Source organism: Marmota monax, unplaced genomic scaffold (assembly GCF_021218885.2).
Source record: "Marmota monax isolate L192 unplaced genomic scaffold, Marmota_monax_Labrador192_F-V1.1 WCK01_AAM20220418_F8-fsc00056, whole genome shotgun sequence".
In the NCBI taxonomy this organism is placed as follows: Eukaryota; Metazoa; Chordata; class Mammalia; order Rodentia; family Sciuridae; genus Marmota; species Marmota monax.
Window position 1 is genome coordinate 3297265 of NW_026695212.1, and position 26625 is coordinate 3323889.

The following is a 26625-nucleotide window of genomic DNA, read 5'->3' on the forward strand; positions in this document are numbered from 1 at the left end:
CCCCTGGTGAATTTTTCCTGTGTGCCCTTCATCTTGAACCTGTAGAAAAGTCTATGAACATTCCCTTTGCTAAATATTAGGGGAGACTGAATTGAGAAGGGTGCTGCCTCTTTTGAACCATTTTCTACTATTTTTTGGGGGAAAAAAGAGCTGTTAGTGTACTTTTGACTTGAACAGAAGAAGAGCTGATTGCTTATTTGTTTTTATGGAAATGAACTCCACATGAAAAGACTTTAGATTTTTACTTAGTCCTAAGGGTGTAGTGGGAACTATCCACAGATGTCTGTTCCTGTTGTAGTGTGGAAATTCATCAGCTGTTGGTGGCTCCCTAGAGTCAGCATAATGTTGATGCACCCTTGCAGAACCTAGACGTGGAGGGCCAGTGCAAGTCTCAAGGGTTGATGGAGTCACCCATTGGCATTGGTTCCAGTGGGCTGATGTGGTCATCCCCAACCTAAAATTATCCCCTGTCTATCTAACACTGGTATAGTAGGTGCTCAAGTATATGTTTTACTGAATGACAAGTTTCTGGAATTTTGCTCTATATATTCTTTCATTAGTTTAACTTAAAGTAAGCATTAGTTTATTTTAAATCCCACATGGTAATTCATTGATTTTATTAAGTTTCCTTGGTGTGACTGAGTTCATCAAATCCTTTCCTGAAGCAAGAGTTAGCAGGAGATAGAGGTGAGGAAGGAGAGGACATTGAGGTTCTGGTTCTGGGTGGGAGAGAGAGGGACCAGCAGAGCCACAGGCTGGAGCAAAGTGGCCTCAGTGTGGGAGGGAAGCAGATGCAGATTCTGCCTACTTCCCAGTGCCTGTCACAGGGTGAGGTGGTTTGGGGACAGCAGTGACAGTGACTGGGATACCAGTGTCTGAGATTGGGGTCCCTGATGACTTCATGGCTGTGGCATACTTGGTGACTGGGAAAGTTTCTGTGCAATGGCATAGGATGCCCCGTTGCTATGGAGATGTCCTGCATGCTAGAGTCTTATCAGCTTCAACCTTATTCTCAGGCAGGGAAGTTCTGGGAATGAGGGAACTTCCTTGTTAAGATAGCCACAATATTTACCAATACTGCTACTCCTGAATCTGCCCTGGAATTATTAACTTTAAACAATACACTTTCTTGAGAGCTGCACAATGCTCCTAACATTGCTGCACAATGCTCCTAACACTGCACATTGCAGCTGTAGAATGTAACTGAGGAAATAGCTGCATACTGTTGTTAACTCTGTAAATTTCATGAATACAAAGAATAATGCTTGCACAGTCTTTAATCTGATTTAGAGACATATATAATAAAGATTGCTGGTGTAATTTTTTAGACCTGCTTCTCCATCAGAGAGCAGTGCTCCACCTGACCCCAGCTGTTTTATCTTCAAGATCTGCATGTGTTGACTATTTTTTCTAATCTCCCATTGCCCCTCGTCAAAACCTGCTAGTTTGGCCATGCTGGTCGCAGCAATGGTTGGGGTGTGCCTGCCCATCCTCTCTCTCCTGGTGTTGGTGAGAACACAGTTGTGGACCCTGATCCCCACTTTCTCACTGTTGGTTCATGCTTTCAGGTAGGTCCCCAATAAATAGGCTCAGATGGAGAGTCTTAACAGCAGGAGATTTTTAGGGAGACTTCTCAGAAACAACAAATGTAAGAAAGTCAGGAGGACAGCAGAACTTGGCAGGCGGAGAGATGGAGCTGGGCTATTGTCTCTGAGGCCTCAGCCAGCATCCAGGAAGCACTGAAGCTGGGATGGGTCTTCTAAGCTATCCCAAAGTTAGGCAGGATGTGTGGCTCTTTGCACCCCTGTGCCTGACCAGTTCTAGAGTGGGACTGTAACTTGAGTGAGGTGGGTTCCTTCTACCAAGGACAGTTTCTAGATTGGGCTCAGCTGCCAACCCTGTCTGCTGGAAAAGAAGAGCCTCCCTGGAACCCAAGGGAGCACTGGGCAGGGATGATAGAGAGGGGAGACCAACACGCAGCCACCACAGTTATGGAGGGAGAGTTGACTGAATAGAGCTCTAAAAAAGGTGACCCAAGGATTTTTCTTTCTCATGCATTTTCCTTCTCATACTTCTTCCATTCATTTCTCATAACTCAGTCTTCTCTAATGTGTACACCAGAGACTTGATTTTAGAAGTAGATTGTCCACTGTAAATGTGATTCTGAGCAACTTGCTGAACTTCCCTTGGACTCAGTTTCTCCCTGTGTAAAATGGTAATAATAGAATAGCAGCTTGTGTTTCTAAAGTTCAAATAATGTAAGGTATGTTTGGTGCTTAGCAAAGAGTTCACACTCATCAGATAGTAAGTCCTGTTATGGTTGGGGCCAAAATGGCAGGCATAACGGTGGCAGAGGCCAAATGATGTGGTAGCCGACCAGTCTTTTTACTTACGAGTCTTGTACTTATCTCCATCATAATTTATTGGATTTGAAAAATATACCCACAACCTAAGCTCTATGTTAAGAAAAATCACTCTATCTTAATATGTGCTTGTTAAACATTCTAAGAATCATATTCATTCATATCACATGGGATAGGGAGAGAGAGCATGGGAGGAATAGATGAACTCTAGATAGGGCAGAGGGGTTGGGAGGGAAAGGAGGGGGCATGGGATAATTAATGATGGTGGAATGTGATGATCATTACTATCCAAAGTACATGTATGAAGACACGACTTGGTGTGAATATACTATGTATACAACCAGAGATATGAAAAATCGTGCTCTATATATGTAATAGGAATTGTAATGCATTCCGCTGTCATATATAAATTTTAAAAAAATTACATAAAAAAACATGCGCCATATGTGGATGGTTTGAGAAGGCTTCCTGTAGTTACAGAGTTTCAAGCTAAGTCTTGGAGGAAGTGGGTCACAGCTGTGGACTGGTTGAAAGAAGGGGAAGAGAATCTTCCTGGTGGAGGCAATGATTTTTTTTCAAGGGAACAGAGTAGAGAATTGCCGAGTGTATAATAAAAGCAAGGAAGATGTGTTGATTGGAGAAGAAAGGACAGTATTGGCAAATAAGGTAAACTCAAAAAATAAGGAATGTGGTGGGTAAAGGATTGGATAGGTCCTTGAGTGCTACCTAGGCTGAGGAACTAGGTTTGATAAGCAGGCTCTAAAGAGAGGCTCCAGGGTTTATCTGGGATACAGATGGGAATATGAATGTTCTGGAATGTCTTTGATGCTCTTGCAACTTAAAAGGAGACCAGTTCTTCCAGGCCAGTATCTTGGTACTTGTCTGGTTGTGCAAATTATAACATACCTTAAATAACATCACTAGGCAGAGTAACAAAAGAGATCTGATAAAAAAAAATAAGCACGATATTATGCAAGATGGAGGACTTGAACTGGAAATGCAATTAGCAACATATACTTTTTCAGTTGGAGGGAAGGTTGCTGATGTGTCTTGCCTTTCTAGGTGTTATGGTTTGGATCTTGAATGTTCCCCAAAGGCAAATGTGTTGAAGACCTGGTCCCTACAGGTGGCACTATTGGGAGGTATTGGAATCTTTAGGAGGTGGGACCTAGTAGAAGGAAGTTAGGTCATTGCCTTAAAGGGGATATTAGGACCCTGGCCATTTCCTGTTTCTCTCTTTGCATCCCACTTAACATGAGGTGAGCAGGCCTCCTCTGTCACATGCTCCCACCATGATGTACCATGCCACCACAGGCCCAAAGCAATGAGGACAAGCAAACACAGGTTAGAGCCTCTGAAACCATAAGCCAAAAGTAAAAATTTTCTTTTTTAAGTTGTTTACCATCAAGTATTTTGTCACAATGATGAAAAGCTAACTAGTATACTGTGTTTTCAAAGAGTTTGAGGATTTCAACATAGTCCATCCATAAACAACATCCACCCAGGCATGTGTCCAGAGTGAGGAGTTTCAAGGCTGCGGATGTTCGTTTGAAAGATTTGTGGGTTCACAAGGTTCATCAAGTGCCTGTTCCAGAGCAAATCAGCCCCGTCCACAGCCATTGAACCTGCTTTTCTGCTGAGATGTCATCAAAGATGTCAATTAATGCCATCTCTAACCATAGATTTCCCCCTCTCATTTGGTGATTTGCAGAATTGTTCTTGGAGAACTGCAACGAGATCGATTCAGTTAACTCAGGCCACTGAGCATCTGTCAGATGGTTAATGACATTCAGACCCCAGCTGTCCTGCCAAATTGAGCTGGCCAAGGTTACCCTCCCATATCTCTTTTAGTGAACCCTTCACTTTGCTCTGAACCTAGACTTCCCTGAGTCTTGGCCTTCATCCTAATGCTTTTAAGAAAGTCTGTGATCCTCGACTCTTCTGCCTTTCTCACATTAATTTTTAAAATCTTTGTTAAGGAAAGACAGCTTCTAGGAGGGATGCCATTTTTATTGTACATCCCTGATAATTGGCTCAAAAAAGGGCATCTCAAAATCTATGTTAAACTGTGACCTTTTCCATGAGTAAGTCAGGGCTGTGCTTTTGCTGGAGAAGTGGAAAATGGAAATTGTTATTACCTGTATTTTCTTTTCTGTATTTGGATTTCAGATTAATGGATCATAGAAGACTTTATCATCAATCATTTAACAATTTTAAGTAATGTTATTAATAGTAGGAAATAACATGGAACAATGTGTATAAGGTGAGATTAAATGGAAAAAGACAAATTGAAGTAGTATATATGTATGTAATTATAACTTTGTAGAACTACAAATTCATTTATTTTAAAAAGATTAAATGTAAAACATACCGAAATATCAACAATACTTTATTTGGATTCAGAGACTATGGCTTATTTTTTACTTCTAGTCTGTGATTTTAAGAAACTTGTCTAAAGAGTATACTCTACTCTTATGTTGAAAATAAATCTAATTAGAAGAAAAAATAACTTGGCATCAGATCTTTTTCTCTTGAGATAGTCTCTAGTTACCAAATAAATGTTTATCATTTCAGTCATTCTCTATAATTGATTCTGTTTAGACAAAAGCTTGATAATCTTACAGGTTTGAGATTTTTAAAGTAACTTTAAAAATGAAGATTATAAAGTAATTATTTAGCAGCCTGCTACTCAAAGTATGACTCACACCTATTGTCCCAGCAAAATGAAATCTTGTCACTGGGGAGGAGAGAAGATGATGTTGTTGGAAGAGCACAACCCAGTTCAAGCCCAGTCTACCTCACATTGTCTGACCACAATTTGCTTATTTTCATATTCAGAGCCAACCAGGATCATCTCAAGTTGACTTTTTGCTTTACAATTCTTTGAATGTACACCTGCCTGTTTTTGTACTGAGTTCCACTTATAAGAGAATGACAAGATCCCTATATTCTCTTAAATCCTGACCAAGCTTTACTCTAGTCAGTTTCTGAATTAGGAGGAATTCAGATACATATAGGGAGACACCTCTAGCCACCTTCACACCCTGGAGTGACCCCTAGGAAAAAATCCCCAAATGTGTGGTTTCCAAAAACACCTTTTTCTCAGTCTTTTCTCTGTCCTTCCCCTTTATTCAGCAGTCACCCCAATGATCTCAGTGTTATCCTTGTCTCTTGTCACTGGTTAAGAGGATGGCCTTTGGAGCCAGTTATAGTGGATTATGCCCAGAATCCTGTGCCCCAAGGGGCTGAAGCTGGCAGAACCCAAGTTCAAGGTCAGTCTCAGCAACTTAGGGAGTCCCTTAGCAACTTGGCAAGACCCTGTCTCAGAATAAAAATTCAAAAGGATGGGGGATGTTGCTGGGTGGTAAAGTGCCCCTAGGTTCAAACCCTAGTATAAAAAAAAAGTGTATGGCCTTTGGGGTCACACAGATCTTGATACAAATCCCTGTTCCATTACTTTCTAGTATATGACCTTGGGCAAATCACTTAATTTCCTGAGGCTCAGTCTCCTTCCTCATCTAGATCTGGGCACTATTACACCTCCTTCCATGGTTGTGAGGAAGAAATGTGTTAATACATAGAAAGTACAGCCCATGGCCTGGCGTTAAGCAGTATTTTCTTGTACCTAATGTAAGACTTGGCTCTTTTACCTCTTAAGTGTTTTCATCCTACCTGCTTTGGACTCTGGCTATCCTGGAGAGGCCAGCACATGGGGATCCTGCTCTATTTGAGTGCAATTTTAATTATCAGGACTTCTTTTTTTTCATTGAGGTAAAATCCTGTGACTCACCCTTTAATTGATTTTGCCTCTAGAATCACCTAAATACAGTTAAAGAAAAAAGAGAGAAAAGTTCATCATTCTTTGTAATCAACAGTTCAGTTTCTTAGCGTTTTATTCATGAAGCTGAATAAATAGTTTTTTTTTGTTGTTGTTTGTTTGTTTGTTTTTAAAGTGAACTGCAGTGAATCAAAAGAACAACCAACAAGGAAATAGGAGGGTAAGGATTTAGTCCTGGCTCTGCCATTAAGTTATTTTATATAGAACAAGTTATGTAACCAGGTGGGCCTCATTTACCTCCTCTGAAAAAGAATCAGTATACTATAGCAGCCATAACAAATCAATTTAATCTCACATCCCATCTTGGATTGTTTGGTCATGATTTCCCAAGTGTAGTATGGAAAGGAAATCTAGGGTGGATGCTTTCTGAACTTGATTAGTTATGTCTGCAATAATATGGGAGGATGTTTCGGCAGCAGCTGGGCCACATATTTGCCATTTCCATGATGAGAGGTCTCAGCCTATTCTGATTTCTAACCCTCTTAAGAAACTGATTATGTCACTGATTAAGTTTTTTTCTATAGGTTCAGCATTATGGTTATGTAAAGTATATGAGATGATCTCCTTTAAGAATCAAATAGTCTTTGTAGTTCAGGCTGTCCAGTAGGAGTCTGGAGGAAGGAGAAATGCTGGAATTCAGTGGTTGAGTGAAAACTTCATTGAGGAAGTGATTCTTGGGGCTCCTTCGAGAATTTGGATAAAAGAAGGGAGAAGGGAATATTTTCAAGATGAGGGGAACTGCAGAAAGCAAATTTCAAGATGGCTCTGAGCACAGTTTATGGTCTACCCTGCTGCCCTGGTTAAGAGCACACTGAGGGTGGCAGATACACTGCAGGCTGATTAGGGAGCTCAGTGAAAGCCAAAGGACTTTAGGCTTGACATAAACACCCACCTAATAACTTGTTATTAATCCTTCTGACAACCCTGAGATTAGGCATTATTGTTATCTCAGTTTGACAGGAGAAAGCTGAGGCTTACAGAGATTAGGACCTGGCCTCTGTCTTATGGAGGCAGTGGGAAGGGAAGGTGTCATTCCATGTCTGTGTGAATCCCAACAATCATGCTCTTATTAGAGAAATTAAAGGTCTGGGATTACTGTGGGAACATTGGCTTCATTTGCAGACATGGATATTGGAAAGGAGAGGAGGGTGTAGTTAATGTGCTTAAATGTGGAGATGTCGACGTTGGACTCCTAGTGAAAATGGCAGTAAGCAGCTGACTTTGAGGAGGGAGATGAGACCTTGAAGATCTTCATTCGCAATCTCACTTGCTTTAGCACTGAGAGTAAATTGCTTTCTAAGGAAGAAACTATCAAGGACACAGCTGAGGAACACCCACAGGAGGAAGCAAAGCCCACATTTCAAAGGTATTTTCAACAAGTCTGGTAGTTTATTTAGCCCAGAAATGTCTTAGCGATTTGAACTCTTCAAATAAAATGTTATATAAACAAAATTCACTTCCAGATGGTGGAATTTACGGAGAAAAGAATTTAAAGAAAAGCGGTTTGAAGAGTTGCAGTCTGTATTCTTGGCAAAAGACCCTCACAATTTTATTTAGGAAACGAAGATGTTTTTGAATTGCAAGTACACATAAGAGCATCTGAAAGCAGTCAACCTCCTTGTTATTTCCATCCTATTCCTCAGCAAGCTTAATTGTTTTCACATTTATAAACAATTTTAAATTGAAATGCATTTTATCCTCAGCATTTTTCATCTCAGATCTCCATTCCTACTAATGTTTCCAAAGTAAAGAGAATAATCTTGGAGTATTTCTTGTGTGAGGACTATAAAGATTGAGTGGTTGGGAAGAGGAGGTAGGGAGCAATAGACTGGCCCCTTCCAGCAACCATGACACTCTTGCCTAAGGACTCAAGTTCTTCTTTCTCCTACCTTCAGTTCAGACATGAGTGTCTGTGGGCTGGTGTGGTACAGACTGGAAGATTAGGCTCCAGCTCCATAATTAATAGGAGTGTGAAGTCTGTGGGGAATGCAAAATCTGATTGATTCATTGTTCATTTAATTAACCAGTCTCTTTGTTTTCCTCTTCCTGCTTTTTAAAAAAACACTATTTTTATTTTTCATAAATATTTTAGATACAAACAATTCTGTTTCCTCAGACTTTTATAAACACCTCCACTCCCTTCCTCTTTTAAGATATCCAAATATGTCCAATTTTTTCTCTAAGGGATGCCAAAACAATTAAATTTTGCATAAGATAAAATTTCCCTTGTCAATTCTATTTGCCACCACTATATCCAAACCTCAATATTAATTTATTAATATGTATAAACATGTATGTGCATGCACAGTACACAGTTTTTTTCCTTCTCTATTATCTTAAACTAGCTAGAAATGTTACTTTAGGTTTGCCCAGAATGTCTTTGGAATTATTTTGATTGTAATGATTAACTTAAAGGTGCTCAGTCTGCAGGCCATCCTGCAATCTGTGTCGTTGTTACTTATATCAGTGCACTTACACTCCTAGAGATACCCAACCCAGTCTTTTGGGATTTTAAGGTAAGGTAATGGGTGTAAGATGAACCAAGGTCTATCTACATGCTATAAAGCACATTTTGAGCTCCACTTAACATTTTCCCATTTAATCCTTATAAAAGCTGGTGAAGTAAGCATTACCAGCTCTTTGTACCTACATGGAAGCCAAGGCTTAGGGAGTCTGGGCTAGTTAGGTTAGAGTTGAAGTTTCACATTTTGAGGAGGAAAACCTCTTATTAAGTTGGCCTTTTCACAGTGCCTGGAGTCACCAGTCATTTATAAGGCACAAACAAGTTTTAGTTTTGTCTTCAAGACTTGCCGAGGTTTTATGGAGAATAAAGAGAAAGCTCCACAACAGGGGACTAAAACGTTTCAGCTTCGTGCTATTCCAGGGAGAATGCTGGAATGCTGGAGGTAACTGTGGGTAGGGCTGTAGGCAACTTTCCAGTCACTTGTGGGTCCTGGGGAAACTTGGGTGTTGCCTCATCTGCGATCAGCAGGACATCTGGGACAAGTTGTCTCAGTGCTGCAATGGCTACAACATGGCACAGGTGTCCATTGCCCCAGGCTGTTACACAGACGCCATCTGGGTCCTCTTTTTCTCAGGGGTCAATTGGGTGGAGTTGGAACTTTTCCTAAGGATTGGAAGACACTTGGCTGGGCTACTTGGCAACAATAACCCTCTTTAAGACACAAACACACACACACACACACACACATGTTTAAAAATTAGTCAAACTCTTACATGTCAAACATGATTTTTGTACTTAAATGCAAGTTTTGCATGAGAAGCCACACATATCATCTGCTTTATTTTTTAAAATATTTATTTTTTAGTTGTAGTTAGACGTAATACCTTTATTTGTTTCTTTATTTTTATGTGGTGCTGATGATCGAACCCAGGGCCTCACACATGCTAGGCGAGTGCTCTCCCCCTGAGCCACAACTGCAGCCCTCATCTGCTTTATTTTTAAGGCTTGAAGGCTTCAACTAAATTAGGAGACAAACTGATGAGCAAAGAAAGCAATTCTCACTAAAAAGTAGCATTGTTTGGGGAAATTCAGGTCCCCCTAAAGAGTTAGCCTAGAAACCCCTCCAAATAGATGAGTAACAACCCCAGAATTAGGATACAAACTCACCACCTGTGCAGAGTTCTCCCCATTTCCTCAGGGTACACTAGAAGAATTGTCTAGAGAGTTGATGGCCTCTTTGATCACAGTAAATAGCTTTATGGCAAAGAGTAGAAAAAAATACATTGTAGAAATACTAAATTGAAGGTGTGAATCATTTGATGTATACCAAAATTTGTTTTTTGTCTGTTTTTTGGTGGCCACAATAACTCACTTGTTGTATTTTTATGAATTTAGTTGTTCCAGGTTGTCTTTGTTTTGTTAGTATATCCTCACTCCACAGAATAAACTTACTCAGCTGACCTACATGGTAGCTGAAGTCACGTTGTGTTTGAACATTCTCTCCAAGGTTGAAGCAGGGGGAAGAATCAGGGTAGAAATTGATAGCTGAAGGCCCTTTTGCAATTTCCACTTTCCTAAGACAGAATATCCTTCTTCCCCAGCTACTGATAACCTTTATTTAGAACAGAGTAAATCACTGGACTCAAAATTTATGTTCTACACTAAAATCTGCTGGCAAACTACTTGTCTTTGCTCCAAGTGTCACTATTCATTGTGTAAATGCAGTGCCCTCAAATAATTCCACATCTTACCGACAGCCTCTCACTGACCCCAGGTCCTCAGTGGGTGTTTTTGAGTAACATATTGTTCGTGGTCACACAGATCACCTCTGACATTCACAGATGTATGATTGCTCAGTTGCTGGAATCTTTTGTTGAGAGTCAAATAAATGCATTAGATTATGGGCTTTGTTTGTTGTTCTTGGCCTCCTCCCTTTCTTTTGTACTTAGAAATTATTTAGGGATTTTTAAGTATTTCACAGATGCAACTTTGGCATTCTCATGGCTCTGGAATTACAAATTAGAATTTCATGCCTTCTTTACAGCTGGGATGGAGAAGGAAGACATTGAACCTCTGGCATTCAGAGTTTTTCTATCTTCCCCCTGTGCTGAAATGAAGTGAGAGTATGCAGCAGTGGCTCTCGAATTAGGAGCAGCAGGAGGGACAGAAACCTGGGTCCTGGCAGTGAGAGTTGGTGAACATTTCTGCTTACCTTCTCTCCTGGCCAACCTGGCAAATTGTGCATTGGTGTGTCTACCCCAGTTCATTGATACAACTCTTGGTGACCAGGCCTCTTGGGTTTTCTCCCCATAAATGCAGAGATCACACAACAGATGAAGGGCCCTAAGGCTCATGCATATGGTGGGCTCTTTGGATTTTGCAATCTTCCTGCCACCCTTATAGGGAGGGGCATGTCCCTTCATTTTGTCTGTTGTCATATCAGTCCAGACAAAGTCAGAATTCTTGAGGCCTTAGCTTCAAACATTGGACTTCCCCTTACCCACCCCATAATTGAATCCTCTAAATAGTAATAAGACCTGAAATTCAAACCTGTGAAACTGGGTTCTGCCTGTATGCCTACTTGTTCAGGACAGCAGAGACTTTTAGAACTTTTGTTAAGTTCCAGTATTTGTTTAGGATTAAGGCTTTCTTATTATTCAGTAGCTGTGACCACTTTTAATCACAGTTTGTAGTAGTACAAATATGTCACTTGGTGTTTTGAACGGGGAGGCCTAGTGGTAAATGCTTTAGTTTCAGGAGACAAAGAGCCAGCTCTGGATACTCCTAAGCAAAACTGAGAAGTAGGAAACTTTCTCATGGCCAACCTACTCCTCTATCAATCAATCTCTGTCTTTTCTCTCATTATTGATTACTAAACTTTACCCTGGCGACCATTCATTGATTAGGGCTGGGCATAGTTGCACTTCATATTCCCCATATCAGGCTTAGAAGCTCTTTTATTCTCCCCACTTCACATTTGAGGAAAGAAGACACTGAGGCTTTCGGGTGCATTTTCTGCTAACAATCTCAGAACCAGAAAAAGGCAGAGCTGGCTTTGCCCAAGTGAAGTGCACATCCTTCTTGGCTCATTCTTCCCCATCCCCATCATAGCAGCACTTCAAAGAAAAAAGTAAACTGATACTTTGAGCCAACATAACAAAGCTTATTAAGGATTTTATGAGACAACTGCTTAAATTGAATATAAGCACTTCACCTTTACTTCCACAGATATTTGTAGTTAAATAAGACTCAAAAACAAAAACAGCAATAGAGATGTGACTCAGGGGTAGGGCTATCATTCAAGCAGGAGCTACCAATGATTCCTCCAATCATTCCAGGGTTGTGGCTCTGTGCTGATAGACTGAGCCCTGCACAGCACAGCTTTACACACACAGCAGACACTTAATTACTGCTAATTTTAATCAGCTGGTTTTAACTCAACTGACATTCTCATTAAGTGTAAGAAGAGCACAAGAAAAGCTGCTTTGATTAACTTTAGTTTATTCTATCCACAAAACCTTGGCTTTACCCACCATCTCTTTATATTTGAAATACTCACTGTTCAGAGGTCAGGTTCTTGCTTTTGTTTTTATTCAACACATAGATTATGCTTTGAAAAAAATTTTAAAAATAGTGTTGTCTAGTTCATGAAAATTTATGTTTGGCTTTATTTATCTGTCTCTGAATTGACCAGACAGAAGGTGAGCTCTCCGTGTTGAATTTGATTGAAAAGCCATCATAATGTTTTGTCTTGTCTGTCCTTGGGCACCATTTTAGCACAAACATACTTTTGGATGATCAGTTTCAAGCCAAACTAACTGATTTTGCCATGGCACACTTCCGACCCCACCCAGAGAATCAGATTTCTACCATAAATGTGACCAACAGCAGCAGGAAACATCTGTGGTACATGCCAGAAGAGTATATCAGACAAGGAAAGCTTTCTGTTAAAACAGACACCTACAGCTTTGGAATTGTAAGTGTACACTGCTGGCTAATAAGCAGGGGAGAGTTTATTGCCAAGAATGTTCTAAATTCTGAAAAGAAATTTTAATTAATTATTATTTTAAATGTTAGCTCGTATTAGTTATACATATTAATGGGTTTCACTGTGACCTTTCCATATATGCATAGGTCATGTTTGAATTGTATCCATCCTTCCTACAACCCTCTCTTATCCTCTCTATTCCCTGTTCCTGACCCCATCCCCTTCCCTAATGGTTCCTCTAAGAAGAAACTTTATAAAAGTTTTAACTTTTTGACTTATTGATTTCTGCCACTCATTATCTAATATATCAATTTGTGTCATCAATGAAGTAATAAAATATAAAGACATTTATTAGAAAGAACTATATTCATTGTCATGGTTAATAGGTGCAACAAATGTTGTGTATGCATTCAACGTATGTAGCTGACTTTCTATATGTTTCTCATAGGTAATAATGGAAGTTTTGACAGGCTGCAAAGTGGTGTTAGATGATCCCAAACATATTCAGCTGGTAAGAACTATCTTTTTGTTGACACCCATTTTCTCATTTTTTGACCCACTTGTATGTAATAAGATTTTCTCCTCCTCTTCCTAGCGAGATCTCCTTATGGAATTGATAGAGAAGAGAGGCCTCGATTCATGCCTCTCATTTCTAGATAAGAAAGTACGTCCCTGTCCTCGGAACTTCTCTGCCAAGCTCTTCTCTTTGGCAGCCCAGTGTGCCACAACTCGGGCAAAGTCAAGACCATCTATGGATGAAGTGCGTATTTATGTGGTTTTATTCAAAATGGAGCCTATCATGCAGTATCTATGTTGGATAAGTGGTGTATCTGGGTGAATTATTTATCAGTGAGACAAATTAAGCTTTCAACAGAAAATACCAGCCTAATAGATATTCCTTTATAGATCAAAAGTTATATCATTTGGTACTCTGGTAGAGGTCATTATTGAGTAGAACCAGAGCATCACAAAAAAATATAGTGAAATGTAGCTTGGAAGGAATACTTATTCAGCATTTATTAAGATATCTGGCCCATTAAAATGCAACATATATTTCCCTTTTTCATTTTAAAATTCACTCTTTTGTCCATAGGTGTAGTCATGCATTCACTGATTTGTTTATTTGCGTGTAAACAAACACTTACTTAATCTCGCTTTCTATATGCAGACTTTGTATTTGGTGCTAAAGATACAACAGTGTTCACTATACAGTGTCAACCCTCAAACTCCAAATAAGGAGTCAGATGAGTAACTTGGGATATTGGTCCAGCAAGATGGAAGCCCAGGCTGATGAGATCGTAGAGTCAGAATACACTAGCCTATGGTAATCAAGGGAGCCTCTTGGTGGAGGTGACCGTTTAGCTATGATGTGGACAGCAGGTTGGATGGAGACAGCAGTAAGGATGGAAGGACATTGCAGAGAGAGTCAGCCAGTGTGGGCTCCAGGTGGTGGAGTCCGGCATTAAGACCACAGGTAGGCCAGCATCATGGATGTGAGGTGGGGGTGAGGGAAGCCCACAGTACTTAAAATATCAGAGACTTCTGGGTAATAGAGGGACATGGATTCCATTTTGAGGGTTTGGATTTTATTCCAAGTCATTGTAGAACCAAGGACAGGTTTTAAACAAGGACTCAACATAATAAAAATGGAGTGGGAATCAGGAGAGCATATTCCAGGCTGACACCACTAGGAAGAGCTGTGTGGGGACCTGGGACCAGAAAGGAGCTATGAACTGTGGCTTTGGAATGGAATTGAGAGCCAGGAGAGGGCTCCTCCTTACTTGCTGGTGATATTTATTCCTTTTACTGAGTTTCAGCTTTATTATCTATAAACTCAGAATGAGCATTTTATTATTTGTTAATGAACAGCATTATTATATTATTATTTGAGTGTGTTAAATGAGAAAATATATGTGAAAAGACTTTACTAATTGTAAAACTATATGCATTTTTAAAGAGAGAGACAGAGGAAGAGAGAGATTTATATAGGTCAGGGGTCTCAAATCTGCCTACACATTCAGATCATCTAGGAAGCTTTTATAATGCACATCCATGGACCCTGGTCTCCTTATTTTTTTGAATGATAATCTGTACATTGGAGCTAGGGGGTGAGGGGATCTGTATTCAGAAAGTTCTGTGGGCAGTTTTGGCATTTGAGAACTACTAATGGGTTACCTCCCTTCTGATTGAAGTCAGACATGTAAAGACTCACCCAAGGCCACAAAGCTAGCTGTTGGAAATCTAGAACTAAAATTGGGTCTCATGATGTTTAATTCAATGCAGTTTCTTTTATATCTTGCTTCTTGTCCTCAGAATGAAGGAGTTTCTCTAGTCTTTAAGATCCCTTCTAATGCAAATTCAGTAATTAAACTTATGAAAATGAGAAAATATTCTTATAATTGAAAAAAAGGCAAGAAGGGATATTTTTCAAGCCTAACTCAATGTTCGTTTGTTCTTCATTAATTAGGTCCTGAATGTTCTTGAAAGTTCGCAAGCCAGCTTATATTTTACAGAAGATCCTCCCACATCCCTGAAATCCTTCAGGTGTCCTTCTCCTCTATTCTTGAATAATGTACCAAGTATTCCAGTGGAAGATGACGAAAGCCAGAATAATCATTTGCCACCTTGTGATAAAGGTTTGAGGACAGATGGACTGACTCAGAAAATTCCCTTTGAATGCAGCCAGTCTGAGGTCACATTTCTGGGCTTGGACAGAAAGAGAGGCAGCGAGAGAAATGAGGATGCTTACAACATGCCCAGTTCTTGTGAAGAAAGTCTGTCTCCAAAGCATGCAGCTTCATCCCAGGGCTTCAAGGCCACCGAGGTGAATTTGGACTCCTTTTTAGAAGACCCAGGCTATCCTTCCAGCAGCAGGCTAGTGGAGCCAGGGTGCTCCTCTGAATTTTTCTGTAATAAATATGAACCATACAAAAAGGATTAAAGTTCACCAGAAGGTAAAGAAAAAAGCAAGTGTTGCTGAGGCACTTGAGCAAAGGCATCGCCTTGCGAAGACATCATCTCCTTAAGTTAGGCCCAGAGAATGGCTGGTGGTGAATTTGGGGTAATACAGATAAACAATCTGGACAATTCTATTCCTTCCTTCTCAAACCCCCAAAACGGAGAGGCTTAAACAAATGTTTTCTCAGAGTGATTACCTCATGACCAAATCCAAACTAAATTAGAGCCATTCAAAATTATTCAATATCCTTGGTCTGACTTCAGCAAAACAAAACAATTCAAACTTACCAAAGAGGGACAAGATTCTCATGTCTTCTCCATCTCTGTTGAAGTGAGTCTGGGGAACCTCCCACTGCAAAGGACTTTCAGTTGCATTCTGTTGTTTGGTTTAGCTTACTTAGGAGGGTAGCAGGAAATGTCTAATTTGTCAATGTACTTTGTGATCAACTGTAGTGTTCTTCTGTTCATCACTGTCTAAAAACAAGCCAAGTTCACGTTTGGCCAGGGTGTGCTCTGTGTAGCAAGATTCCTGCCCAAGATCTATATTTCTATATTTAAACTCTTAAGATAGCCTATTCTATATAATCTAATTGTTGATTATTCTTATAGATTTTTACTAACTCAGAGACCTGTCATATCTTGAGCAGAATATGTGACATTTTAATCAAATAATTTTTGTTCAAGAAAATGACTGGTCAGCAGTGTAGGTCAGCTTTTGATTGATACTACTTGTGCCTTCCACCCTGTGTCTCCCCTCTTGCTGTTTCCTGGAGCTCCTCTTTTGATGTCTTAGCCAGTCATCAGGCTCTGCAAAACTGTCATCCTCCAAAAAACCTCCCAAATCTCTCCAACCGAGGGACTCACTTTATCAGCATTTCCATAGCAATTTTTTTGAATTTTTAGGCTTGTCACATTCCAAAATGTATCAAAATCAATCTTATCTCTGTTACTAGATTGCTAGCTCCCTTTGTTTTCTGTTGTCACTGTAACAGGATATCACAAATTTAGTAGCATTAATTATTTTACAGTTCTGCAGGTCAGAAGTCCTTGGCAAACCTTCTGGAGCCTCTAGGGGAGCCTGTTGCCTCTTCTAGCTTTTTGAGACCACCTGCATTCCTTGGCTCATGGTCTTTTTCTCCATCTTCGAGGTCACCAATGTAGCATCTTCAAACCTCTCTTTCTCCCCACCCCATCACTTCCCCTCATACTCTCTCTCTTTCTTAATTCTTCTTTATTACCTTTCTCTTGCTCTGGCCCTTCTGCCTCTCTCTTATAAAAAACTCTGTTATTGCATTGGGCCTACTCAGATAATCCAGGGAAATTTCCTTGTCTCAAGATTCTTAAATTAATTGCATTTATAAATCCTCTTCCTCACGTAAAACAACATATTCACAGATCACTAGGATTAGGACATGGACGTCTCTGTGGGGGCATTGCCCTATCACACTCCCTGAGTGTGTAAGGGCAACCTCCTCAGAACTTAACATCAGCCTCCTCAGAGCAGGTATATTCTTATAAATTAAGTTGAATCAAACTATATATAATATATACATATATATATATATATATATATATATATATATATATAAACCCACATAATAAATAATTCAACTATAAGTAACCTTTCTGAGTAAATTAATGAAGTAGGGATAATGAATAATGGAAGAAACATTCAAAGAAAACCTTTTCCAGAGGATTTACAGAATCTCCCCATCCAGGAACCTTGCTGTAAAAGCTCTAGCTTTCTGTGTCAGAAAGGAATGGGCCTGTGAATTTTACTCTTTGGAGAGACAATGTAGTTGGGTTAATTATACTCAGATTGGAACCCGAGTTCAAGAACCACTAATCACAGAAGAAAATCATCAGGAACAGGGTCAGGCAAGTAGACTAAGGTCAAAAACATGGAGTTAAAGTTCTCTAAAAGGGCATGAACTGAGGTTAAAAAATACAGTAGAACTTAGCCTGACTGACAGGTCTAATGCAAGCCCCAGGTAAGCAGTTAGGAGCATCAATGTTCACAGGCTGCAGGACACCTGGTCTGCAGGTGCTGTCTTCTCATGTGATCAGCACATATGTGTTCATACTGCTTTGGAACTGCCCACATGTTGACTAAAAACTTTAATTCTTTTGCCTTGTTTGAGTTTGGCCACTCTTGATTATACATGTTAATGAAACGAAGCAGCCAAAGTCTTCAGCATTTGGCTCACATGTTGCAAACCATTCTGAGGCAATGTACTCCATCTCAGAGATGTAGTTTGAAAGTGTATTGACTAAACTGAGAAAATTAGCCTGCAGTTGGTAGAGTGCTTGCCTTGCATGCACAATACCCTGGGTTCAATCCCTAGCACCACACACACACACACACACAAAAAAAAAAAAACAGAAAAAAAATAGCCTAGAATTATGTAAAATTGCCATTCATAATCCAAAATCAATAATTGATATGTTAATTTTTTTTACTTTGAATCTGCAGACACCCCCTGTACCTTTTGTGAAATGTCATAAAAAAAGGCTTGTGCAGTTATTCAGCATTCACGTAATCTGTAGGTATTGTATTGACTTGAACTTGTTTAGTTGACTGAAGCAGGGTTTCTCAAACTTCAGTGTGCATCAGAATGACATGGAAGTCTTGATAAAGCCATGCCCTTACCATCTTCTAAGACATTTTGTCTGGGGTTAGGAGTTTGCATTCTAACAGCTTCCCAGGAGACCTGCTGATAGGAATTCTGCTCCTTGGAAATCACTGCATTAAACTTTTCTCCAATTATTATACATTGGCATATTCTAACTGTGGATCTTAGTTTTATGTTTTATGAAAAAAATTCTTTTTTTTATATTCACATATTACCTAGGATGTTGGCTATCTTAGAGTAGAGGCTAGAAATATGGTGGACCAATGATCTTATTGACTAGATTAACTTTCAAAAGTGTGATTATTTTGCACATCTTGAAGACCAAGTCAGATTATCTGGCAGTGATCTGATTAATGATCTGACGAGCAGATGCAACTGTGGTCGAAAAGTACCTAAGTCTCCTATTGAATGGTTCAGTCTTCCTGACTAGATTTGCCTTCTAGGGGGAAGAATTAATGAATGTTAATTGATAGTAATTAAATCTTGCATCTTGCTATGGGTCATCAGAGGATACCTCCGTGGTTTACTTATGTGCAGACTAAGATACATGAAGACACTAAGAATGAGCCTCCAAGTTCTGAGCAGCAAAGATGAATTTCAGTAAAGAATTTTACTTATCTTCATTCTGGTAACATACTGTGGGCAATCTTCTGGGCAGATCCTATTTATTATGCTTCTTAGGGTTTTGGTCCCATTTTATAATGCCCCAAAAGATGGAGAAAATATTCTGTTGTTTTGAAAATGGATATGGGATTTCTGACATAATCAATTTTATCGACTTCTTGAGAGTCATAATGATCTGTGATTCACTGCATAATAGTGTAGTTTTATGAGGTTGTACATCAGCCTGTGTCAGACAACTTTTAAGACTTGTGGCCCAATGAGGATAGGAAGTGAGGTTTATTATGAGTAGCATTTACTAAGCATTCATTAGAATCAAGGTACTGTGTTAGCTGCTTAGGTTACAACAAACAATTTAATAAGAAAACGAAGGACAGCTACCAAAGTTACCTGCACAGTGACCAGTGTTATTGGAAACACACATCAATGGAACTCAAAGCTAAAGCTGAAAGAGAAGATGAAGAATAGATTACGGTGTACTTTCAAGGGAGAAAAGAAGGCTTCTTGGAATAGTTTCCTGAAAAGAGGGGAAGGACTAAGAAAGGGTCACTAAAGAAGCACCCCAGGAACAGACACCCCCAGCTCTCCTAGATATCTGCACAACCCATCTCTGGGGCTAGAAGGATGGAGTAGGATGAAGGGATCTGGGCCTGGAGCCTGTTTCTACATGTTTGACCCTCACAGCCACAGGAAGGTGTGAATCCTACCCACAGGCAAGGAAGCTAGCTTGGGGAAGTTGAAGAACTTGCTGAAGGTCCTCCCAGATTTGGAGGAGGAGGCAGGATCTGTCTGACTTCAAATATAGTGCTCTTTCTTGCACTCTGCATTGCACAAAGGAGCCAGTGCAGGTTCAAGATCAGATTCAAAGGGATGGGTATGAAAAATCATTTGTTGATCCAAAAAATTTTTAGTAGGCACACAAACCTTGTTATTACATCTACTTTCTTCACTATCCTGGTCCTCTGCTGTACACATGGCCTCTGCTGTGAGTTGATATGAGTTAAGTGAATTTGTTGATGCATTGAATAAATTTATTTATTTATAAATTTATTTATCAGTGGCATCCTTTGTGTCAGGCACTGTTGTAGTAGCAGTGAAAGTCAAAACCACCAGGAACCCTGTCCTCATAGAGCTTACATTTGAGTGAACGCATGTTCTCCAGTCTTAGGTCCCTCTATAAGCTCTTCCTAAGGGGTTGAGAACTTTTCTTGTCCTGTTGCATTCTCATAATGCTGAGTGGCCTGTCGGTTCTCTATTAGTGTGCACTAAGCAGTCTGTGACATGCTTTGTGGTGATCATGATAGCCCATATTATTCTGTTAACTCTTGGTTTCTTCAGGGCATTATTTAGCTACCAATGGCTTCTTCAGCATGCTTCTTCCAGGGGTCTAAAACACCCCCCAAACCTCACCTCACCTCACACAATGCTGGAATTGCCTGTTGGGTTATCTTTCCTCCTGCCCAAAACTCAAATTCCCTGAGGGCAGAGGCTATGTCCTGCTCATTTTTGTGTCCCCCTTGGGTAGCACAGCACCTGGCATGTAATGTGGCTCAATAAATATCTGTAAAATGAACGAATCAAATAGTTCTTCAAGACTTCCTCAAACTCATTGGTATCTAATGTGTTGAGACCGCTGTCCAGATTGTACCCAAAATTTGTCTTTCTAGTATCCAGAATATTATCATTTCACCATTCTTGGATAAAACTCATGAATTTCCAATACTAATATCTGATTTATCTTTGAAAATAGATATTATATATGTTAACATCAACTTGCTCTATAGTGGAAAATATTTCCAAACCCATTTCTAAGCAATGATAAAACAATATTTTTGGCAGGGAATAAAGGGGGTTGTTGTGTTTTGTGCCTGTCTTTTTGTCCCAGTTATTTATTTATATTTGATGGTCCATGGCCTTGACTTGCAAGTATTTTCTTGGGAGGCATTTTTATGCCAAAGATCTATATTGCCTGTCAAACTTACAAACCTTGTTATGGCTGTCACTGACCTTGTTGGAGAATTTTAAGGTCACCTCTATAAATAGCAAGAGAAAAGTCACAGTTTCTTTTTTTTTTCTCCTTAATTTAAAAATATTCTCAGACACCGACATTAATTAAAATAGGAGGTAAGAAAGTAGAAAAATCTGATATGCAGGAGATAAGGCTCAGTTAACATCATCATGTCTAGTAGTATGCCGGTTTATTCACATATCATTGAAGCTTTAGACAACTTATTGAGCTGGATTCTGTTACTTTGGGATCAAGAAAAATGAGCCAGAGAAAAGTTGACTCTTGTCCTGAGTCACATCACTGTTGGCATGGGAATACAAACTGAAATTTTTTTTAACCAAGTTCAGAAAACATCTGCCCTGAAATATATAACAAAAATTAAAAGTATCTCCAATTTGCAAATGAATACAACTAATAAATATATGTGTGACTTTTATTTTCTTCTTCCTCTTCTTAAATTTGTCCTCCCATGTTGGCAAAGGTTAAAGCTGTTGACAAGAATACATGCAAATGGGCCTCCTTGTTCACTGCCAGCAGGGATGAAAATTGGTTCAACCTTTCTAGGAAGCAATTTGGCAATATGCAGCAAAAATTTTCAATGATGACACAATTTTACCCAACAGTTTGTTTAAGAGTTTATCTTAATTGATAAAAATCACACAAGTGTCTAACCATGAGCCCAAAGATGTATTGCATGATGTCTATGAAATTAAGACATTGGAAGTAACCTGAATATCCCCAGTAGAAGATGGGTCAAATAAAACATGTATAAAATTAAATTGCATATGACTTCCATTAAAAATTATTTAGATCTATTTTTATTGCTATGGAAATGTGTCCCTGAAATATTGTTGTGTGAAGAAGCGGACTACAGACTAGCATGTTTACTAGGAGCCATTTGTAACATTGGACATTTTTAAGTGATATATGTTTCTCAGAGAGCTCTTTGCCAAATGTTAATGATGTTTTTACTCTGGGCTGTGGTATTTGGGAGATCTTTACTTTCTTTTGACTTTCATGTCTTTGAAAATTTGATAATGAGCATGTATCATTTTTATTTTCAGAAAAGAATAAAGCTATTTTTATTTTGGAAAAATAAATCATTCTCTACTTTTCTACATTTGCTTGGCTTCTTGCTTTCTTGTACCCTTGGTCAGCAACTAGTAATAATGCTTCTGTTCCATTGTCCTTTATTATTTTTATCTTTCTACCTGGTGACTGCAGTTATAAGATGGATTTGTCTGGTGTCCCCTGAGGTAGCTGTAACAGCACAAATGAAAAAGCAATCTAAGTCAAAAAATCAGACAAGCTGAAATACAGAACAGAGAACAGATCATGGTGCACAACTAAGGGCATTTTATAATTAAATATTGGTTGATCTTGGTCAAAAACATCTTTTAAAAGTTAACCTTAAAATTCATCCTTACAAATCAGGACTTCAAGGAGTTGCCTACAGTTAAGTGAAAAGATCTTTGGGGAGAATAAATTTTCCACCATGAGGTATGGACTCTCCAGACTTGTGCTCCACCATCCATTTTTAGCCTACATGAAATTTTTAACTTGCTGAATTTAGTAGACTCTGGGCTGTCCTTATCGGTTGGAAATAAAACAGTGCAGAGAGTGTGACTGAATACAATGCTTTTCTGTAGCAGGTAGAGATGGAGCCTATGTAACACTGCTAATGGGATCCACAGTAATGCGTTAATTATAAAGGAAAATAGCAAAGTATACACCAGGGTAAAATACCAGTTCTAATGAGTTCTATCTGGAGGGACTGTTTTGTGGACATAACTAAGTTACACAGTGTGTAAATATGACAAAAACACTTCCAAGGCTAATCCAGCTAAAAGATAAGTGAATGCCAGGTTTTTAAGAGCATAACACACCCAAAAATTTTGTTCTTTTGATACCAAATTAAAGCATTAGTGCTATTTTGTGATTCTTGGAAGGGAAATTCCATACCAGTTGTACCATCACTGCAGAGATTTCAGTAAAAGAGGTTAGGAAATTTAATTTATTCACAGTGTAAAATGGAACCATTCTAAACAGCATGTTCAGGTACAAATTATCTCCAGTTGTCATAATCTTCTGGGTTCCATTATTCACTAACGATAATTTCATATCATTCTGAAATTGTACAGCCTAATTATTGGTGCAATTGCCAAACCATTAAATACTGAATCTTATGATATTTCTTTTTCTTTTGTGATGATAACTCAGGATTTTCAAAAAGAGCTGCACTGATAGCCAAGGGTAAATATTAATCTATGACCTTTTATTGTTTTTATTTTGTGTACCCTGGAGGAAAAATTTAAGATTCCAGCGTGCTTACGAATCCAAATATGCATGTTTATATTAACTCACTGGCAGCTCTGATGCTATTGCCTGAGACAGGAGGCAAAGCAATCCCTGACACTTTCATTATGCATTTGTCTAGCAGTTTGAAGAGAGAGAAATAATTTATGTGATTACTTATACCTACTTGGCCATTAAGATGTATTTCCCTAATAAAAAAAAAAGTTATCATTCTGTTTTAGAAGATGTGTTCTGACATGTTCCCATCTTTCTGTCTACCTCATATCCTGGCTTTATCATTCTTGATTTCAATAGTCATTTGAATGAATCAAGTAGCACCATTGCCTCGTGGTTAAAATGTCTCATCAATTACAACAAAACAAGCTTTCCATTTCACTTTAGTTCCTGTTCCTAAGGCCACCCTCTAGACCTCATTGCCACCTGCAACTGCTGCACATCAGAAATAATGTTATGTTGTTTTTTACTTTATAAAGACATCCTATTATTCAGTCTTTCTATTTTTTTCTGATATATCAATTACCATCTCAATCTACTCCATGTTTTTCCTTGCCTTGGCTAGGACAAGGATTCACCTGTATCCGTAACTGTACTGTCAGGGATGTAGAACCCCTATTAAGTATTGCAAATAGAAGAAATTTCCCTTCGGGAATAATGCCAGCTCATGAATTCAGAACTGATTTCTACTGTTGGCAGTTAGACACACAGCCTTGGTCACCACATCAGTCAGCTCTGAGGTGGAGAAGCCCACTTATAACTTTTATCCCTGTTACCATGACCACCATGGATCACTTACTCTAGAATCACTCATTCTGGCACTGAATCATGAGTTGTTTTGAACAGTATTGTCTTGTGTGCCTTTGCATTTCCTGGTGCTCATGGAAGAATTCTGCAAACAATAAGAATTCTACATTCCATAAGTATTACATTGCTGGTGAAATGGTTGAAGGAAAGACAAGGTAAATTCCAAGTAGGCTTTAGAAGACTGGAATGATGCAGAAACAAAGGAAATCTTGCTTGATCTTAAGTATTTCTCTCAAGGAGATTTAAGATTGTCTCATGTACTGGAGAAATAACTTCTTTCAAGGAGATCATGATGTTTGAGATTGCTTAGCCAAGACATTTGCTCCTTGGACAGGGTCTAGAGGATCACCTTCAACTTGGCTGCTCAAACTCCGTTTTCTGTGCAGTTGTGGTCAAGCAAGATCTCTCTGCCTGAAAAGGATCCACAGAATTTTTGTTAAATAGCTGGACATTATTGTATATTCATAATTAAGTTATCCTTTTTATATACCTTGATGCTCTTTTGGTTTACTCCTGTTCTCATGTATTGTATATGGATTTAACTAATTTAATTCCAAGATCAACTGGATTTCTACCTAATTGCCAACCCTGTTTAATGACGAGATCTAAAGGGATTGAGTGAGCAATCAACATTTATAGCTTGTCAGTAAAATAGACAGGAATTCAGTTCTGGTCTTCTTTCCATTATACTTTTCTAGGTGGAAATACCTAATAATTATTTAGGCAAAATAGTTTTTAACATTTTTTTTTCAAGTGGCTTAAAACACGCACATACTTTGACAGATTATTGATACATCTATGAATTTATCCTATGGAAATAAGCATAAAAGTTAAAAATCAACAGTTAAAAAATGTTTATTACTGCAATTTTATAATAGTAAATAGTTGAAAAGAACCTAAAAATGTCTAACAATAGGAAATATATTAAATATAACTAAATATAGTTATTAATACAATGTTCTGCAAGATTGTTCACCCTAGATTGCTAAGTGATAAAAAGCAGGTTACTTGACATTGAGGAAAATAGCATCCATTTTTTGCAAAAATAAAATGCATGGATGCATAATAAAGATGAGAATAAAATAAATGTATCTCAAAGAAAGCATATGTTAGAATTAAAATGATGTCCCCTTTCTTTTTGGCTTACCTATATTTTTCCAAATTTTACACAATGAGAATGTATTACTTTAATTTAAAAATGACTGTTACTACGAGAATCTTATTTGATGGGATTTGGGTAGATAATAAAAACCACATATGAACAATATATTGGTATTTTCATTATGTAGATTTCTTATGTAAGAAAGCTGCTTTTATCTCTCTACTTAACATATTATTAATTTCCTGTAGTGATATTCCACTGCTGTAGCTCTTTAAACTTATTAATTGCCTGTATTTCTATCCATAAAAATGCAGACAAGGCTTTTTTCTTGTTCTCTGGGAGAGATTATTGTAAGATATTGAGGATAACGACCCCTAAGCAAGTATTCAAGGAATAGCTTAATTTGTTAGGGTACTACAGCAATGTGATAATAATTATGATTTTGTTTCCAGTGTGGGAGAGTAAGCTGTGTGCTAAAGCCACAGACTGTACCTCTTCATAGTTCACCCTGTTCAAATGCCACTATGATTAGAATGGAGAACCAGAGAAAACATGGGAGGATTGTCCTGAAATGTCTTTCCCCTCGTCAATCAGCAACACTGTATTGGTCAATTTTTTCACCGCTGTGACTAAAAGACCAGATCAGAACAATTGTAGAGAAGGAAAAGTTTATTTAGCAACTTAAGTTTCAGAGGGCTCAGTCTATAGACAGCAGGCTCCATTCCTCTGGGGTTGAGGTGAGGCAGAACATCATGGTGGAAGAGTATGGTGGAGGAAAGCAGATCACATGATGAAATCAGTAAGCAGAGAGAAAGACTCCATTTGTCAGATACAAAATATATACCATAAAGGCACATCCCCAATACCCACATTCTCCAGCCATACCACCACCAAGTTAATCCTATCAGGGGGATTAATTCAGTGATTGGATAAAGGCTCTCAGCCTGATCATTTCTCCTTCTTGCATTGCCTGACACATGAGCTTTTGGGGGACACCTCACATCCGAACCATAACAAACACCATGCTTGTGTGTGAAGTACAGCTGCAGTTGGATCAGGGATGCTAACATTTAATTTAAATTCAATTAAATTTCTAATTTAATTTCTAAATTCAAGGAATATAAAGCCAGTGTAATTAAAAGTAATGAAATGCAAAAGACTCTGGTCAGGTATTTGTTCTCCTATTCTGATCATCACACCCTTCTCTTTCCTCCAGGGTTTATTTGCTTATTTCTGACCTCCCTCCCAGACATTTCTACTCTGTTCAGCGGATTGTTCATTTGTTTGCAAAGAAACCATTCATTTTCAGCCTGCTCAATGTCAGTTCACCCTTTTCATTATCTTAGCAAAACCTAGCTCTCACCCAGAAGACACTGTTAGCTTCCTTTACAACTCTGCTGAAAGATGCACATTTTTCCATAAGCTTGACACTTACAGATTTGACAGGAGGGGTCAGATCCCCCTAGCTCCATGCTATTGATTCTCTACCATTGGTCTCCTAGCCCAGGGCTGGCTTCACTAGTGCAGTCTCAC

The 26625-nt window shown here is 38.8% G+C and overlaps 1 protein-coding gene across 2 annotated transcripts in view; it reads left to right on the forward strand.

Annotated features, from left to right (window-relative positions):
- Irak3 (interleukin 1 receptor associated kinase 3) overlaps positions 1-16563 on the forward strand; it is a 59333-nt gene extending 42770 nt beyond the window's left edge. For both annotated transcript variants that reach the window (XM_046430662.2, XM_058574597.1), the window contains 4 exons: positions 12443-12641; positions 13102-13164; positions 13249-13413; positions 15121-16563. In XM_046430662.2, the coding sequence (XP_046286618.1) occupies positions 12443-12641; positions 13102-13164; positions 13249-13413; positions 15121-15594 (901 nt within the window). In that variant the 3' untranslated portion in view covers positions 15595-16563. The remainder of the gene's footprint in view (positions 1-12442; positions 12642-13101; positions 13165-13248; positions 13414-15120) is intronic.
- The last annotated feature ends 10062 nt before the right edge of the window (positions 16564-26625 follow it).